The sequence below is a fragment of the Diuraphis noxia genome, unplaced genomic scaffold (assembly GCF_037042655.1).
Source record: "Diuraphis noxia isolate RWA-SAM2 unplaced genomic scaffold, SU_Dnox_SAM2 contig0003, whole genome shotgun sequence".
In the NCBI taxonomy this organism is placed as follows: Eukaryota; Metazoa; Arthropoda; class Insecta; order Hemiptera; family Aphididae; genus Diuraphis; species Diuraphis noxia.
Window position 1 is genome coordinate 57,756,851 of NW_028301713.1, and position 18,102 is coordinate 57,774,952.

An 18,102-nucleotide genomic window follows, 5' to 3' on the forward strand; every position below is an offset into this window, starting at 1 on the left:
TTTGCATTATTTTAATCAAAATAAATTATAACTAATGTGGTGTATAGATACATTAAAGCGTAGTTTTTTTAATTTTTACAGTTTTGCAAATGGATTATTTTAATACTAAGAAATTAAAAAAAATTGCCTCATTTAAGCGCCAGCTGTGTTAAATTTTACAACCGGTATAACAGAGTGAAACTTTATTGCACACTTTTACACCCTAAATAAATGATAAATAAAAAAAAAAAGCGGGTAAGTTGTGGATGTCGCTCTGCTGTACAGTAGGTTACAAGTGGGTTACTGTAATGGATGGAATTAAATTTGAATACAATGATATTATATCATATTGTACACGAAAAACAATTTTGAGCGGAAACGGTTTATCTGTCTAGGATATATTATAGATTATTAAAAATTTTCGAATCTTAGATTTAAAAATACATTTTTTTAATGAATTTCTAGCTTAAAATAATTTGCAAATTTTCGTGATTTTTACGTATGTTGTCAAAATTAAAATTTTAATGCTTGTAAAAAAAAAGGTGACTATATTTTTCTTTTATTTTTTAATTGCTATTGTAACAATATATTAGGAATACACAGTATACTGTAAGTGTGATAGCAATACAGACCCGCGACAAAGGGAAGGCCCAACTTTTTAAAAAGTGAAAGAATTCACAAAGAATTCAAATACCTAGGAGCAACTTTGAGCATAAAAAACGATTGGTCTAAAGAAATAAATATTTATAAGAACAAAGCGGAAAAAACCTTTAATGCATTACTGAAATTTTTAACTTAAAATGCTGTCGAAAAGATCCAAAATGAGATTATATGTGTCAATTATTAGACTCATGTTGACAAATGGATGTGAAGTCTGGACATCAACGACGACTACCATCATAGGCGTGCGTACGGGGGGGGGGGGGTGGGGCTGCGACCTCAGGCTTTTTTTTTAATAAATGCATATATCTATAGATATCTATATTATACTAGACAACGAACATTTTTACATTTTACATGAAAATAGTGGAGCCAGTTTTAATCTAATAGAAAATAGTATAAATAAATATTGTGATAAAGTTATTAATTAATCAGTTATCATCACGATTAAAGATATTTTCGGTTTTCTTACATATAAATTGTGTTAGTTATTTTTTTTTAATGGTATTACTATGCTGTTTCAGTTACACATTATTATTATTATTTATTTTTATTATAATTATGTATTATTATTATTATGTATTTTAATACCTTTATATTTATTTGTATTCATTTTTATATTTGTATACGTATTGAATTAAATAAATACTTTATAAAATTAACAATTAAATATTTAATTATACTAGTATTCATTAGTACAAGAATCTTTGAAAAAATTTTAAGGGCCCCCTGCGGTCAAAATCTACGCACGCCTATGACGACTACGGAGAGGAGACTAAGAACATTCTGCAAAAATATGCAGTCCTGGTTTGACACGTATGTGGGAAGTTGGCGAAGAAGATAGAACAGAAGAACTGCAGGTAATGATGAATTTGGCTCTACTTCATCAAAGGTCAAAGATTCCAATAGTTAGGCCATATCCTAAAAAGAGAAGAAAACGACTATATATGGGTTGCTTTCGAATGGAAACCTGTAAGAAAACGACCATGGGGACGTCCCAAAAAGATATAGATTGATGGTGTAACAGAAGATCTTAACACAATGGGTATAGGAGGATTGGCATGAAATCGTACAAGACAGGGAAAAGTGGCGGGATATAGTGTAGTGAGGGCTAAAACTCTTGGAGAGTAGTATGGCCAGAAAAAACAATATATATATAAGAGTTTTAATTGCCTATATTTAACATTCAACAGAAACATGATTTAATATTTGGTATTTTAAATATTAAAGTGGTAAGATAATATACTAGACTAATACACTAAACATTTAATTTTTAAGTTGTGATAATGAAGTTTTCATATTCATGTATCCAAAAAAAGTCCAAACAAGATACATGGCAGCAGTACGTAGTAATAAAAACAAAACAACCTTCGTAAATTAATACTTATTTTAATATACATACATATTCCTAGAAGCCTTGAGATTTTGACTGACATATTATTATTGATAAATTCAACTAAATTACAATAATAATGAAAAATATTTAAAAAATATTGAAGAATAAAGCATAATAATACCGTCTCAGATTATCATGTATCTCTTTAAAATGAAATTAGCAATAACCAATGCTTATTGACAAGTCGTATGGTCGTATAATGTCTCTAGAGTGTGGTAAATAAAAGATTATAGTAAGTATATTATGATATTGTAGTTACCTACATGCTGTACTATCAAAGACTACATAACAAAAAATATGGAATTGTAGATATTTTATAATAACAATGGTTGACAATTTGACATCCAATTAAATGAGCGCAGATTTTTCAGGCCTTTTTTTTTTAAATTTTCTTAACAGAATCAAAAAAATAAAACAGAAAGCCAAATCAGTAACAATGTCGAAAACAGCACTGTTATACTTTGTATGTCTTTATAAGTATATTACTGTGTACAAGTGTATAATATACCAGCAATCAGCGTATACAGTAGGTACACACATCGTATATGAGAAATATTTCAAAAGTTCATTATAACGCGAGTAGGGAACACAAAGAGTTTATACTATACTTATTTTCCACAGAGTTCTATTTTATCAACAACGTTTTCTGCTGCAAATGGAATATATGCAAACATAATATACATATGCACGTTTAACTATACGATGTTTAATGCATTTTTTAACGTTTGGGAAACAATATTTCAATGAAAACAGTCGTTTGGGCGTTGATTCAATGTGTAAAATAAACGTTGAAAGTATAATATTATATTCACGCCGTTTTTTTGAATTGCTTCTAAATCCGACTAGGTAGACACTTTTATTTTACACTGTGAATGTAGTATGTTATTGTATTAAACATATATATATATCTTCAGAAGTACAAAATGTTTCAGAACCGCAACGCTCCACAGTCTAATGGAAACGTGGTGTATTGTTTTTCCTTCCATGTAACGAATTTTAAAGTGCAGAAATAAAAAAATATGGTTTGGTGCTCAGATGTTAGTATAATATGTACTTAAAAGTTAAATTGTACCTGTGCATTGTGGTATTTCAAATAAGCAATATATAAGTACGTGTACATTTTTATACATGTATATCGACAGAACAAACCACACTTATATGCGTGTTTATTAGCCGAGTTCAATTCAAATTTTTATTATTTTACATGCTGTATGCAATCGTATTCCAAACAATCAGATATTTACTTAACTCTTAGAGAACCAAATTCTCACAATCTATTAAAACTTATCATAGAATTTTTTTAATCACCTAGATGTAAAAACGTACCCCTACATACAAATATACGTACAGATTACAATAAAATATGATAAACATCAATAAGTTCATTAATTTTGATAAATATATAATAATATTATGTATCCTTTCATCTTGCCTCTTCTTGATTGAATACTTTTCCATATTTGTCATTGTTCCTTTAGTTTCTCTAGTATTTTTTAATTCGTAACCCTCTCGATCTATGGTATTTTTCTGAAGCACCACATCTCAATGGTTTCTAGTTCTAGCCTATTTTTTTCATTGAAGTTATTGTCCAGGTTTCGGATTCAAAGAGGGGTACACTTCATATATAACTTTTTAGGAATTTTTTCCTTTTCTTCAGGCTGACACCATTGGTAGTTAATATGTGGCTTTTATCTTAAAAGGCTCTTATCGACTGTGCTATTCTGCAGATTATGTTTGTTTTAGCGCGGCATACTCTGTTATATTGCTTCCTAGATATGTGAATTGCTGTACTTATTTTATTTGTTCATTGTCGATATTTAAGTTGAGTCGAACCGGATTGGCTTTGATGCATACCATAACTTTCGTTTTCTTTTTGTTCAGTAATATTCCATCCTTATTTTTTAGTATTCTATCTATTGCTACTAGGGATATTTTGTAGGTAGTTTTTATTTTCCGCGCCAAAAGCTATGACGTCCGCAAATCTTGATGCAGTAACCATTGTTCCTTCTATTCGCACTCCTTTCTTTATCTCTGTTCTCAATTCTTTCATTTCTTCTTCAATGTACAAGTTTAACAGCAAAGGGGACGAGATACACCCCTGTCTTACTCCTTTTTACCGTTTTTAATTATACCGGAAAGTCAAATTAAATTTTTATGAGCATTTGAATTACAACATTGAATATTCACTCAATTTCTCTTGTACGGAAATCATTATTTTTGTTGTAATTCAAAAACAAATAGTTTTAAGAATTCGAAATTTAACCATATTATGTTTATTATTATATCAATTTCTGTACTTGATAACATTTTCAAAATATTTTAAAAATGTTTAAGTTATTTATAGACATTTGAAATTTTATGTTTTCTTTTGTTTTTTATTCTATAAATGTAAATAAAATGTTATTTATTGGGTAAAAAAACTTAAAAATTTAATATAAGTTTCCCCATTAGTTGATATAATAGTTGGAAAATATAAAAATACATAGGCGTGTTATTTTTTTTATAACCATTTTAATTTAAAATGTTGACAAAATGAATTTAATTCAAAATTCACAAATTATTTAATTGTTAAAAATCTATAAAATGTTGAACTTTAATAGCTTAGGATTGAAAGTGTATACTAGGTTTCACGTAAGTATTTAATTTTATAGCAAAAAAAATCTAAAAACTACACAAACACAGTTTTTTTTTATAGTTATTTTAAGTTCAAATTTTGAAGAAATCACATACTAAATAATCAAGCTTAACAATTTTAGTTATATTGTTGTAATTTAAAAATGTTATTCGAGAATACTTAAATTTCTAGAGTATAGTATGAAGAATGGAAAACGTTTTTAATTTTTTCGTTTTTGATAGTTGAATTTGGAAAATATTGTTTTTGATTAACGTTTTTAAATCATTATTTTTAAATATCGTTCCCAAATAACATTTTTAAAAACGTTATTTTTCTATATTGTTCCAAATAAAGTTTTTGATAATTAATTTTTTATTTTTTTTTATACCTAACTTATATAGTAACAATCAATATAATAAGAATGCACTTAAAAGTTAAAATTAATTATTCTTAATATTTCAATTTTAAATCAAAATTATAATTAATATTTTATATATGGAAATAAGAAAATTTAAAATTAAAATTAAATTAAATTACGTTTTTATTTTTTGTTAATGCATTGATAAAGAACTAAAGACCAAAGAGTAAGTAAATACTATATACGTAACGTATTTTTATTTTTTTTCGCGGTATAATTATAGTGTAATAATGCTATAATTTATTTTATTTTTCAATCTCGTTTTCATTTTATTAATTAATTCCGTTTTTTTTCGTTTTCGTTGTATTGATTGTTTTAGTTCTTAGTTAAGTTTTTTTTTTTTATCTTTTGATCTAATAACATTTTTTTTTTAATTTTTCAAAAGCGTTTTCCATCTCTGTTTTATATTCTAATTTTCATAGTTCATGTCGTTAATGTTTGAGTGAGTCGGGTACCTATATATAATGAATCTGATTTAATCAAATTAATCAATTTGAAGTTTATTTTATAGGTATACCTACATTTTTTTTTTTTTTTAAATAACGACATAATTAACATGTTATAAAATATCTTAAACTGACAAACCGTCCCCACTCAGAATCGTTTTTCGAATACAATGATATTATATCAATGAATTCAACTTTAATACCACCCATTACAGTAACCCATTTGTAAACTACCTACTGTTAAGCAGAGCGACATATCATTTTTACATTTTAGAATTAATGATCAGATCGCACTCATAACTTGTATTGAACTGATATGCAGTCACATGATATGTCAAATTTAATTGATTATTGGAATATACGACGACAACGTACCCCGTTGACCGTATACATACATTTGATTACAGTTTAGTAACCGCGATTACAATATTTGAATAGTATAGGTATAATGTTATATAGTGGTCCTAAGTGCAGCATAAGAAATATGTTTTACCTCAACCGATGTTTTTTGGACGAAACTATTACATTAATAATGCATATGATATATATGATGTAAACCATAATATATTGTATTACGAATTGTCATGGTGAAAAATGTGCGCATTCATTTTTATTCACGTGTGAAGAGTGACGGTTATTCAAAAAAAAAAAAAAATAATAATAATAATAACATGCACATCAAAAGTCTTTTACTGTGCATCAGTGTAAAAAGCCTAGAAAACAGCAACCCATATAATACTGTATTTACGGGATTTAGGCGAGTGTATAATGAGCAACGAATGCGCACGAAGTGTGGTCGTTTTCAAAGGACTTTTTTTCTTTTTATAATACTTCATAATATGAACGTTGCTCATTCTGAACGTATTAATATTATACATTGTCCTACATTGCCTAGTTTCCAAACAAAAAAGACGATATTTTTTAAATCAGTGAACTATTGTGATCTAAAAACACGATCAAACGAAAAGTATGATATAACGTTTTGTGTATTGTTTCGAGCGAAGAACTAGGTCAAAAAACAGATGAGGATTAAACCAACCAATAAAATACCATATTATACCTGCCTATATTATATTATGTATAAAACTGACCAGATGTGATTCTTATAATTCGTATTGCTAAAAAGTGTCGATTAGTTTCTTAAAAATAATTTGTTCTTTATAAATTAAATTAATTTTTTTAATGTAATGTTTTATGATGTCAGATAATTTTTCGATGGAAGTTGATACGAATACGGAGTAATAACGTCAAAAAATTATTTATTGATTGACTATAAGATAATTTAATGGTGATTAGTGATCAATTGTGTAGTATTAAATATAAAATAATTTTAAAGAGCAAATATGGTATAGTTATAAAAACGCTAATATGATGAAAATCGTTTAGTTATTCTGTTACGATAAAATTGCCATATTTTTCATGAAGTCGGGCATTTCTAACTTACCTTTAATATTATGATTAAGACTAATAGATAACTAACACTACTTTCACATATTTAGCAGCTGATAGATTAAAATAAAATACATTTTTTCTACAGTCATATAGTTGCTATATAATAAGTGTTTTTTTTTTTTTTTTTTTTTTTTTAATAATATTCTATTTATGGTAATAAATAACGCGCTTGATAAATGCTTTTACGATATCTAAGAATTTGGAGCAATTCGTATGTCTAATAATTTATCAATAACTGATAATTTAAATGTATATGTGTATAATACATGTAATAATTATACGAACGTGGATGTGTTATAAAAATGAAGTATTTCATTCATATCTTAGTTATACTAGTGTGATGTTGGTACTTTTACCAATAACTTAATTAATAACTCAAGTTTTGTATTTAAACTTGAACTCTAGATTAATTAATTCTAGATAATTATTTTTTACTTATTATCTTAGGACGATGAACTTTTTCAAAATACTGTACACATCTATACTTTACGTATCAGTTTTGAAATATTCAGAATCATTGCAGCCTAAAGAAGTACCATTCAAGTAAGTAATAACTAATTAATATGCTATGCTTTATAAAAAATTAATGTTTATAATAAGTATAAATTTATGATATGGCCGTAATGGTAATGTGTGTGTGTGTATGAGTTTATATACTACTTAAAAAGTAACCTGTGGAAATACAAGCTTCTATTTTTTCAAATGAGAACACCTCATTTTTACAAAAAATTATTTAGAAGATAATTTTTCTGGAAATTTGCACACACCAGAATCAAAATTCTAACGAATAGTTTTTGAGTTATTCGACTTCATGCACTAATAGTACATGTCCATGATAATGGATTTGGAAGACATTTTATAGTGTTTATGGTGATTTAATAAATTTAGTGAATTATATAAAATACGTACCTATTACCTACTTTTTAGTTGATTTTGGCGTTAAATGGTTATTAATTTATTCCTAGGATACTTAATACGTTTTGCAAAAAACAAAAAAAAATAATTGAGCTAAATAGCAAATGTTCAACTAAATATACTAATACAGTAATTATTTGAAATATCTGACATATAGAAATAAAAAAAATTTTTTGAACTGTTCTATGATAGTAAATAATTATATTTTAAAATTAAAATATATAAATTATTTTATCTTCTATATGTTAAATTAATATAATTATATTTAAAACGTATTTAATAATAACAAAGTTACTATTTTTGTGTTCTACATCATGTGTTATCATTTGTACATTATGTATTTTAAATTAAATTTTTTAGAGCAAGGACAGTTCAATGATTTTGTAGTGATATTCTGTTATTCTGTTTTAGTGAATTTGTTACCTAAGAACCTATCAATATTTTTTCAAAAACAGTAATTCAAATTCGGGTTTTATAAACGGCAGTTATTATTATTTTAGAGTACAGATGGAATTTGTTATTAGAATGTGATTATGTGATTTCAATAAATCGGTTAAAGATTAATACTACAATTTAAAATCCATACAACACGGAGAATAACTAACCCATGGCTCACGCATCTTACAGAATTATCTCAAAATATTGTTTAAATATCTATACTCTGTTCAGCGAGATAACATGCTGATTTTGAAGAGCATCTCCTCGCATCATCCTGATATTGAACCCCCTATGTTGGGATGTTGTTTGAGAGAACCAGTTTCGATATGTTCTCTTGCTGGATAGAGTATAGATAGGCACTCAACTTTGAATTTATAAAATAATTATAACTTACTTAAAGCAATATAATTTTTTTTTTATATATATATTATTTTATGCGTTTGAATATAGCTGTTTATACTTTAAATAACACCTATTTAATGATTCAAAAATCAAATAAGTGTTTTTAGACAATAGTAGATTGATAAAAATGTATATTTTGTGTAAGATTTGAAAATGGAAAATCGGACAAACATATACTTGATCATTTATTGAATGCTGACATCTATGACAAGCGATTATTACCACCGTCATATGGTAAGTATATTTGTAAAAATTCTATATTGTTATAACGTTTTTAAATTTAAAAGAGTACAGTTTATAGTTAATTCTAAGATTTGTATGGTACGTAACCATGTTGTTTTTGGAGTCATTTTAACAAACTTTTGTTTGATAAAAATCGTACGAAATCGTATTCCCAGAAAGGTAAAACGTACGGAATAGTGCTTTACCGATACCAACAAGATCAGTAATTTATTACAGAATCAGTAAAATTAAAATTATTTTTTAATTCAAAGTATTAATTAGTTTTAAGTTGATTATAAATTTTAAATTTGGTCACAATTGATTTTTAAATAAAGAATTTTGAAAATCATAATTTAGTTAGAAAAATATGCATTTTTATTCTCTAAAACTCAAAATATACAAGATGTAACAGATATAACTAACTTATGAAATGACTTTTGTTCAAATTAATATTTATTTTTTTTTTCATTAAGTGATCCTAGCATTACATGTATAATACACTTTTTTATGTTTATATTTTAGATCTAAAAAAAAAAAATTTGGATAAATCTAAAATAGCCTATTTATGAATCTGATTATAAGAAAAATTGTTATGGTAAAAATATTTGTATAAGTCAAGTAGCTTATTTTTTAGAATATTTTTAAAGTTTAATAATTTTTTGGTCAAATTAATTTATAACGAAATAACTTTAAAAAAAATATAATTGTTGAGAATTTTCTGTCATGAATATATTTCTTAAATTATTTACTTATCACATAATATATGAACGATTTTTGTCATACGTTTAATTAGCATAATTTTTTGTTCAGGTCTTTCTGTTACACCCTGTATAATTTAAATGTAATTACCAATACTGTTGTTCTCATACTTTTTATAATATAAAAAGTTAATTATGATTACGAGTTTAATAATTTAAATAGATGTGTATTTCCTCTCTGTAGAAATTATACAAACATTCAAAAAGTGTAGTCATACGTATACTTTTTTACAAATATTATATTATATTCATACAAATTTGTACCTTTTGAAAAATTTAAATAGCTGGACAAACGTAAAAAAGATGACGAAGTCACATTTCATAATATGTGCAATGGACCGAAAACCGTAGTCCGTAATTGAAATATTAAATAATATTGAAATTATTAACTGAAAACATGAATGTTTTTCTCAGATGATATTTTTTAAGCACTTAGCTATACAAAATTAACGACCAACCCACCACAATAATTATATATATACAGGGTGATCCATTTAAGTGGGTACACTAATTATCTCGAAAAGTATTAACTTTTTTTGAATTTTTTTTTATTTAAACTTCTAGGTTTATGTTTTTCTAAAACCGTATAATATTTTAATTTTTTTCACCCTTATATTTATTAGTGAAACCACTATCAACTTTTGATTTTCAAATGGTAACATATAATAAAAATATCATGAATTAATAATCCCATTTTTATTGTGAATTTACGCGTTAACATTTTTATTTTTCAATGATTCGTTTGCGAGATACAGCTCCTCAAAGTATTGGTGGTTGAAAGTCGGTACCGCTGGAAAATTTTAATTTGTAAAGCCCAGAAGCTATAACTGATAAATTTGATACCGTTCGAACTAACTACCTAAGGTACCTAACATTAAACATATTGATAATTGTTGTGCTTTGAACCTCATTAATTGAATGTCGAGCTATTAGTGCTATTACACCTTTATGCTAATTTAAACATTAAAGCTACGTTTTGTTGACCTTGACTGTCGCACCAAATCCCCTCCATAATCAATATTACCATAGAACAATAATAATCGTATTACAATTTACAATTACCGATATTTGGCGATACCTTTATCATTATTTATAATTATCTATGATGACCACGGTGTATTGATAAGGTGTCGTCACTCTGGACCCCTATACGTATTACGTATACACTCTTGATTGAAAATATTACCACAGTTCTATAGTCACCAGAGCGCGCTTCCTGTCCTATGAAGGCCTATGTATTCATACTTTTAAATGCAAAATGTCTTAAAAATTACGAATTATAATGCTATTTTTTTTTAAATTGAAGTTTAGTATTTACTAAAACAATGAATCATAATAAGTTTTTTTTTATTGAGTTGGCATAATAAATTGGAGCCTGTAATTATACATTAAATTTGCATTTTAATCATTTGCAATATTTTTTATCGAGTAGACATCAACTATAAAATATGATGTATAATTTAGTCACTTATTCTTTGGATATTTGCATCCTTCTTAAAATCTTTAAATTAAATTAAATCTATTATGATTCTGCTCCTAATTTTAATAGTAGTCTGGTATAGTGAAGTATTATTTTCTAGTGCTCATAAAAAACTCTAAAAACATGTTTAAAATATTTTGCATATTTTTTTATATGATTAGGTATATTATTATTATTTATATTTTAATATTATTCAATAATAGTTATCTTATAAACATCAAACTAATTTTGAAAAATTGTTTAGTTTTTTTGGTGTTTTCTTGTTTTTAACAACTTGCTCATTTTTTCTTTTGCAAGTGAATATCATTCTTGACATATTGCATTATGATATATTTGGTTAATATTTGACTGTGTAATGAGCAACCAACCTTTTTCAAAAATTTTGTCTGTATAATATATTTCTTTAATAACTACAAATTATGTTTGAAAAATAAACAGTGAAAAATGAATAAGAAGTTTTTAAATTAAAATGCAACATTACAAACATGATCTTTTACCGGGACATCTAGTTATATACATATTATTGTATATACATATTTAGATATTTTACAATATAATCTAGTACAGTGCTTCTCAAATTGTTTTGCCATGAGGCTCCCTAAATTTAATGTAAAACTGTCAAGGCCCTCTTAATCAAAATTATATATTGTTTTTTCTAAATTAGGTATATACCAAAATTACATGTACTATTTCACACAGATAAATTATTAAAATGTATAGTAAATTAATGTTTTAATATACTTTTGAAAAATATTAATAATAGTATTAAAATTTAAGTATTTAAACTTTTTCCATAAACGCTTAAAGTCTAAAGAAAATAAGCACTGATCTAGGATGACCATATAAATCTATCAACCATTTAGCATAAGGATATGTTTCTATCCCCAAGATATCGGTTAATAATTTATAATAATATATAGGTGATAGCATTGATTTTATAATATACTATAAAAACTATGAATATATTATAAAATCAATGGTGATAGGTACAACTGAGTAATAAATGCTTATAAAAAGGTATTCAAAATATATGCATTTTGGTAACACATAGGTAATATGAATACTAGTATTAACCTCAATATCAACAAATAATGAATTGTATTTAAAAATCAATATATTAATTAATAATTAATAATTATTATTTGTTCATTGTAACACTTTGAAAGCATTATGTATGATAATTTAGTGAATTACTCTCACATTTTTCATATATTTTTTTTGTAATAGGAAATTTAAAAATGACAATATTTAATAATATTAATAATTGTATTTGATAAAAAGAAAGTATTTAAATACAAATAATTTAGAATATAGAAGTCATTATGCAATGTAAAATTTTAAATTTTATTTCTTAAATCATAATATATTTTCAATTTTCTATGGCTTTGGTATACAAAAGTGTTCGTTTATCGGCCTCTTTAGGACATACAGCGCTCCCGGTGGTGACGACTATCTGTAGTAAAGTTTTCAATCAAGTTATCAAACAAGTAACGACACCTTATCAATACACCTTGATGATGAACCATAGAGTAATTATTATAATTATTATTATTACTCTATGTGATGACCACGGTCTTATGAGATAATAGAATTGATTAAAATATTATAATATCATATTAATTAATTAATGATAATAGTAAAGAAAAATCAATACTGATTACTGATAAAAAACTTTAAAACTTGTGAAATAAAATACTAAACCATGTGGCCATGCAGCATAGCACTATTACTTTAATAGTTAAATATGTATAGTTAGTTTATGTTGTAAACCGTTATAAGTAGACAGACAGTTTAAATTTCTTTAAAAGCATAATATACCTAACAAAATAGTTGTTGAATCAATAAGTTTGTCAAAAATATTCCATTGAACTTAAAATTACATTATACCTAAGTCCTAATTTGGGATATATTTATGTATTTTATTTGATATTTCAATCAAAAATATACCTATGTATTTAAGTTTATATTATGAAGTGTGATGTAAATTTGATAATACATGAATACCAACCACTTGGAAAGCACAACCAATTGTTATATTCTGTGGCACAACATTTGTACCTACATTCAGTTTATTGGTAAGTTTTCTTAAAATGTATATGTAGAAAAATTGTTATGATTAATACATTAATTTGTACATATATTACCATACATTATTATGACGTCTTAACAGTTTTTATTTAAATTTTATTTTCAGTTAAATCAGTTTTGTTCATTCAGTTACACCACCAATAAATGTTATTCAAAGTTTGATAACACAAAATTTGTTATACTCTTAAAATTATTGGCTGACACCAATACACCATAGCACAAACCTAATACAACTTCATATATATTATATTATTCATTTACTTATTACCATCTACTTGGACACAACAAGATGGTTGCCTATTTACATCATACATACTTAAAAATATAATGTTCTCTGTTCAGAAGTACTTATAAGTTGCATATATTCAAATTTTACATTCTGGCATAGTAATTATTACTAAGAACAGTAAGAACTAAGTTGATCTGTATTTACTACAAATATACTTGGCCAAATGATTTGGAGATGGATATTGAAATCACATAATTTTCTATCGTCCATTACATTTTCCAAACAAGAACAATAACAAATAAAAATGTTGTTTCCCATATACAATTTTAATAGTTGGGAGGGACTACAAAATGAATTAAGTATGTTTTTTTTTTTTTTATAGTATATTTTGTTTTATTATACAATCTGTAAATATATTTTTACAATGAGTATAAGTGTTGATAAGAAATAGAATAAAAATAAAATAAAATAAAATAAAAGGGACTGATGACTTGAGTGAAGAATCCATCCAGCGATGGAACTTCTTGAGATTGTGGATGGGTTTTATTCAGTCAGGAGATCCCGACACCATTTGCGTTGAATTAAGTATGTAAACATATTTTTTTACCGTTAAATAATTTGGTTATATTTATCCTTTTTTAATTTATTAGATAGTAAATACTCAACTACTCAAGTTAATTTCAAAGAAGATTAAAAATCAAGTCTGACAATCTGCATTCCAGAAAAAAACTTAATCCCAATAATATAGTAAACTAAAAATATGTTAAATGAAAATAGTACTTGCTAATGTTTTTTTTTTTTAATTTTAACAAATATTATACAATTAAGTTAATTTAGCTAACAACATCAATCAATCATTGATACTTAAATGGGTGGTAAAATATGTTTTTAGAAAATTAAAAAAAAAATCATAAATTACTCACCTTCATTATTATACATGGTATTATTAAATATTTTATTTAAATAACTACTTTGTTATAATATTAGGTAGGTATGTCTTAATCCTAATATTTATGTATCATAAAAATATTTTTATTTAAAATTATATTGTTTTAGTGTTTTGCAACTGAATAGTTCTTCTGTTTGATTGGTGTTGTTAGCTATTTATTACCACCTACGAAATCTAAGTTAAAATATTATTAGTCCCATTTTTAAATTTTACTGTATTTTTTTAAGTTAGGGGTTAAGTTGAGTTTGTTTCAATTTTTTTGAATACATGTTATGATCTTAACTCATATTTTGCATTACTGCATAACGAATATTTTGATCTAACTGTATCATTTAATTTGGAATAGATTTATCATAGTCCTGGGCTTTTAAATATTATGGTAACATTTTTGAAGGGTGTTTATCTAGCAGGTGCTCCATCAAATTTTATAAATGTGCATTTCTTTCATAGTAGTAATTGTAAAGTCGATCAAGTGCGCTTCTACTCCTTTATTATTTGCCTATTAATTATTATAGTTATTACTTATTACATACTTCTCAATTTAAGCCGAAAACTATAATGTATTACTATTATGATAATGTAGGTACGTGCCGTACTCCTGATTTTGATAATAATAGAAATATAATTTTCATATAGTAGCACTAATCAATGGCGGTAAACTGTGTATTTTTGAATGAATTCTTATTTGATTTGATAATCCTAAATAAAAAAATATCTTAATAATTAATGGTAAAATATATTTTAAACCTAATAGGTATGTACAATGTACATATTATACATATTATTATTATAGGTACCTAAATCTTGTAGTGGATCACTTCTATTAAATTGGTAGATCACCTGCTACACAAATGCCTTTTATAGTGGTTCATAATAATAGAAATATAAAATGGGGTGATTTCAGTCACGACATATTGAAATAGCTAAGTTGTTTTTGACATATTACCTTATTGTTTGTAACAATATTCATAATTATTGTATTGTTAAAAAAACATAATATTATATAAATTTAAATTTGAAATATTTAACTATCCATAGTCTTTCACTATTAAATTATTTTAAATTATTTAAGTGGTTCACAATATTATAAATATAAAATGGGGTAATATGTGGAATTTGCAATTTTGAATTAAGTTGTTTTTAATTAAATAATATAGATAATTGAAAAAAAGTTGTACAATTAGTATGCATTTAAAATTACAATATGCTAGATGTTTACTTATAGGTTAGGCACCATATAATATGTATATTTAAAATTATGATTATTAACTTGCTATAATTAATTCAAAACTAATGTGAAATAGTTTTGAATGGTAATTAAAAAAAAAAAAATAACCTATTAGAAGGTAAATCATAAAAACAAGACCTACAAGTTTAGTAAAGTTTTAAATTAATATTGTATTGAAAAAATATTGGCAATAAAACATTGTTAAATTGTGAAAATAACATTTTAAATATGGCTCTAATCACCTCATTTTATAATTTATATAGATTTAGTTACATTTTTAAACTTTTGTCAGTTGTATCATAGGGGTGTGCTGAATATGCTTTAATTTAAATAAATAATAAGGTATATAAAACAATTTCTTAGGTAGCTTTGTATGCGCCTCTGAAGAGATTTTACAAATGGGTAATGAGCCTCGTCAATTTATCATAAACCATCTGAAATTAATGTCAGCATACACCTGTATTATATTGTATGATTAAAAAAAATTGTATCATTTACTATGTAATTTTTTATTAGTCGCTTACTATGTTTTAAAGCTATTAAGTATATTTGTACATATTGATATATCGTTTAAACCACAAAATCAATTTAAAAATTATTGTGTTCAAATTTTGTACTGGACAGTATTATAAGACATTAAACTCAATAATTTATTTTCATAAGATATTGGTGTTTATTATACCTGGTATATTTGTTTAGTATTTATATGTGTGTATACTGTATTGTAAACTTTAAGGTGTACCATACCCATTGATTTTTATTATACTATATTTTTTTGTAATTGATTTTTTTTTGACAATTTAAAAAAATAGGTATATATTATTCTAAAGATATACTAAAATGTTATTATAGTGGGTTATATTTTATTTAAAACAAAATCATGAATAATTGTAATAACTAGTTTTTCCGATTATTCAAGTTTAGTCTTATTATTATAAGTTATCTAACCGACCTCATAATTACAGTACCTATACTACGAAAACACTTACCAATATGCCTACAGATTTAGTGTATACTAAAGAGTAATGAGTAATATTTATACCATATACTTAAAAATAATAATCATAAATCAACTAACAAACATGAAAGAATTAAAAAATAAAATTACATTTTCAAATACAACCAATATTTTTGTTATTATAACCAATTTAACTGAAAAAATAGGCAACAGTAAGTTAATTAAAGACCAAGATATACCTTCAATTAGAAAAGAATTCAAGCTTTCAAGATGTTTCTATTATTGTTTATATGATGTATCCTTAGATGAAACATGTATAGTGTACACCAAGTCAGTAGATATACAAAATATACGTTATTGTATATTACTTCACAAGTTTTAAAGTTTTTTTATCAGTAATCAGTATTGATTTTTCTTTACTATTATCATTAATTAACTAATATGATATTATAATATTTTAATCAATTCTATTATCTCATAAGACCGCGGTCATCATAGATAATTATAAATAATGATAAAGGTATCGCCAAATATCGGTAATTGTAAATTGTAATACGATTATTATTGTTCTATGGTAATATTTATTATGGAGGGGATTTGGTGCGACAGTCAAGGTCAACAAAACGTAGCTTTAATGTTTAAATTAGCATAAAGGTGTAATAGCACTAATAGCTCGACATTCAATTAATGAGGTTCAAAGCACAACAATTATCAATATGTTTAATGTTAGGTACCTTAGGTAGTTAGTTCGAACGGTATCGAATTTATCAGTTATAGCTTCTGGGCTTTACAAATTAAAATTTTCCAGCGGTACCGACTTTCAACCACCAATACTTTGAGGAGCTGTATCTCGCAAACGAATCATTGAAAAATAAAAATGTTAACGCGTAAATTCACAATAAAAATGGGATTATTAATTCATGATATTTTTATTATATGTTACCATTTGAAAATCAAAAGTTGATAGTGGTTTCACTAATAAATATAAGGGTGAAAAAAATTAAAATATTATACGGTTTTAGAAAAACATAAACCTAGAAGTTTAAAAAAAAAAAAATTCAAAAAAAGTTAATACTTTTCGAGATAATTAGTGTACCCACTTAAATGGATCACCCTGTATATAGCGGGCGTAATAACAGATTAAACTATCAAATTATTATTAGATACATACCTATCTTATAGTTCTTATACAATATTAACTACTATGTTATCAGCCGTGCGATTAATTCAAACACAATGCATAAGACGATAAAACATTATTAATTAGACTTCTGAATGCATTAATGCATGATTTTAGACAATATACATGCGTTTCTTATATTATAATGAGTATAAAAATTATATTTCATAATTTATTTTTTATATCATACGAGTATTCTTGATGATAAATTCATTATACCCTCAACTGTAAACAAGATGAATAGTTTATTACGCTATAAAATAGAATTCAATTAAATGTTGTAACAACGA

At 25.2% G+C, this 18,102-nt stretch overlaps 1 protein-coding gene and 1 long non-coding RNA gene across 3 annotated transcripts in view; both read left to right on the plus strand.

Annotated features, from left to right (window-relative positions):
- LOC107173388 (glutamate-gated chloride channel-like) overlaps positions 1–18,102 on the plus strand; it is an 82,128-nt gene that overhangs the window by 10,549 nt on the left and 53,477 nt on the right. Inside the window, exons 2-3 of the mRNA XM_015523947.2 lie at positions 7,413–7,508; positions 8,866–8,954. Coding sequence (XP_015379433.2) covers positions 7,417–7,508; positions 8,866–8,954 — 181 coding nt within the window. The 5' untranslated portion in view covers positions 7,413–7,416. The remainder of the gene's footprint in view (positions 1–7,412; positions 7,509–8,865; positions 8,955–18,102) is intronic.
- Positions 12,736–16,455, plus strand: LOC149057584 (uncharacterized). Of its 2 annotated transcripts, XR_016191050.1 has the most exons (4): positions 12,736–13,255; positions 13,375–13,856; positions 13,978–14,082; positions 14,148–16,455. It is a non-coding gene; the product is annotated as an uncharacterized LOC149057584 (long non-coding RNA). The 2 variants fall into 2 exon arrangements; XR_016191051.1 differs by lacking the exon at positions 13,978–14,082 and having other exon boundaries at positions 12,746–13,255.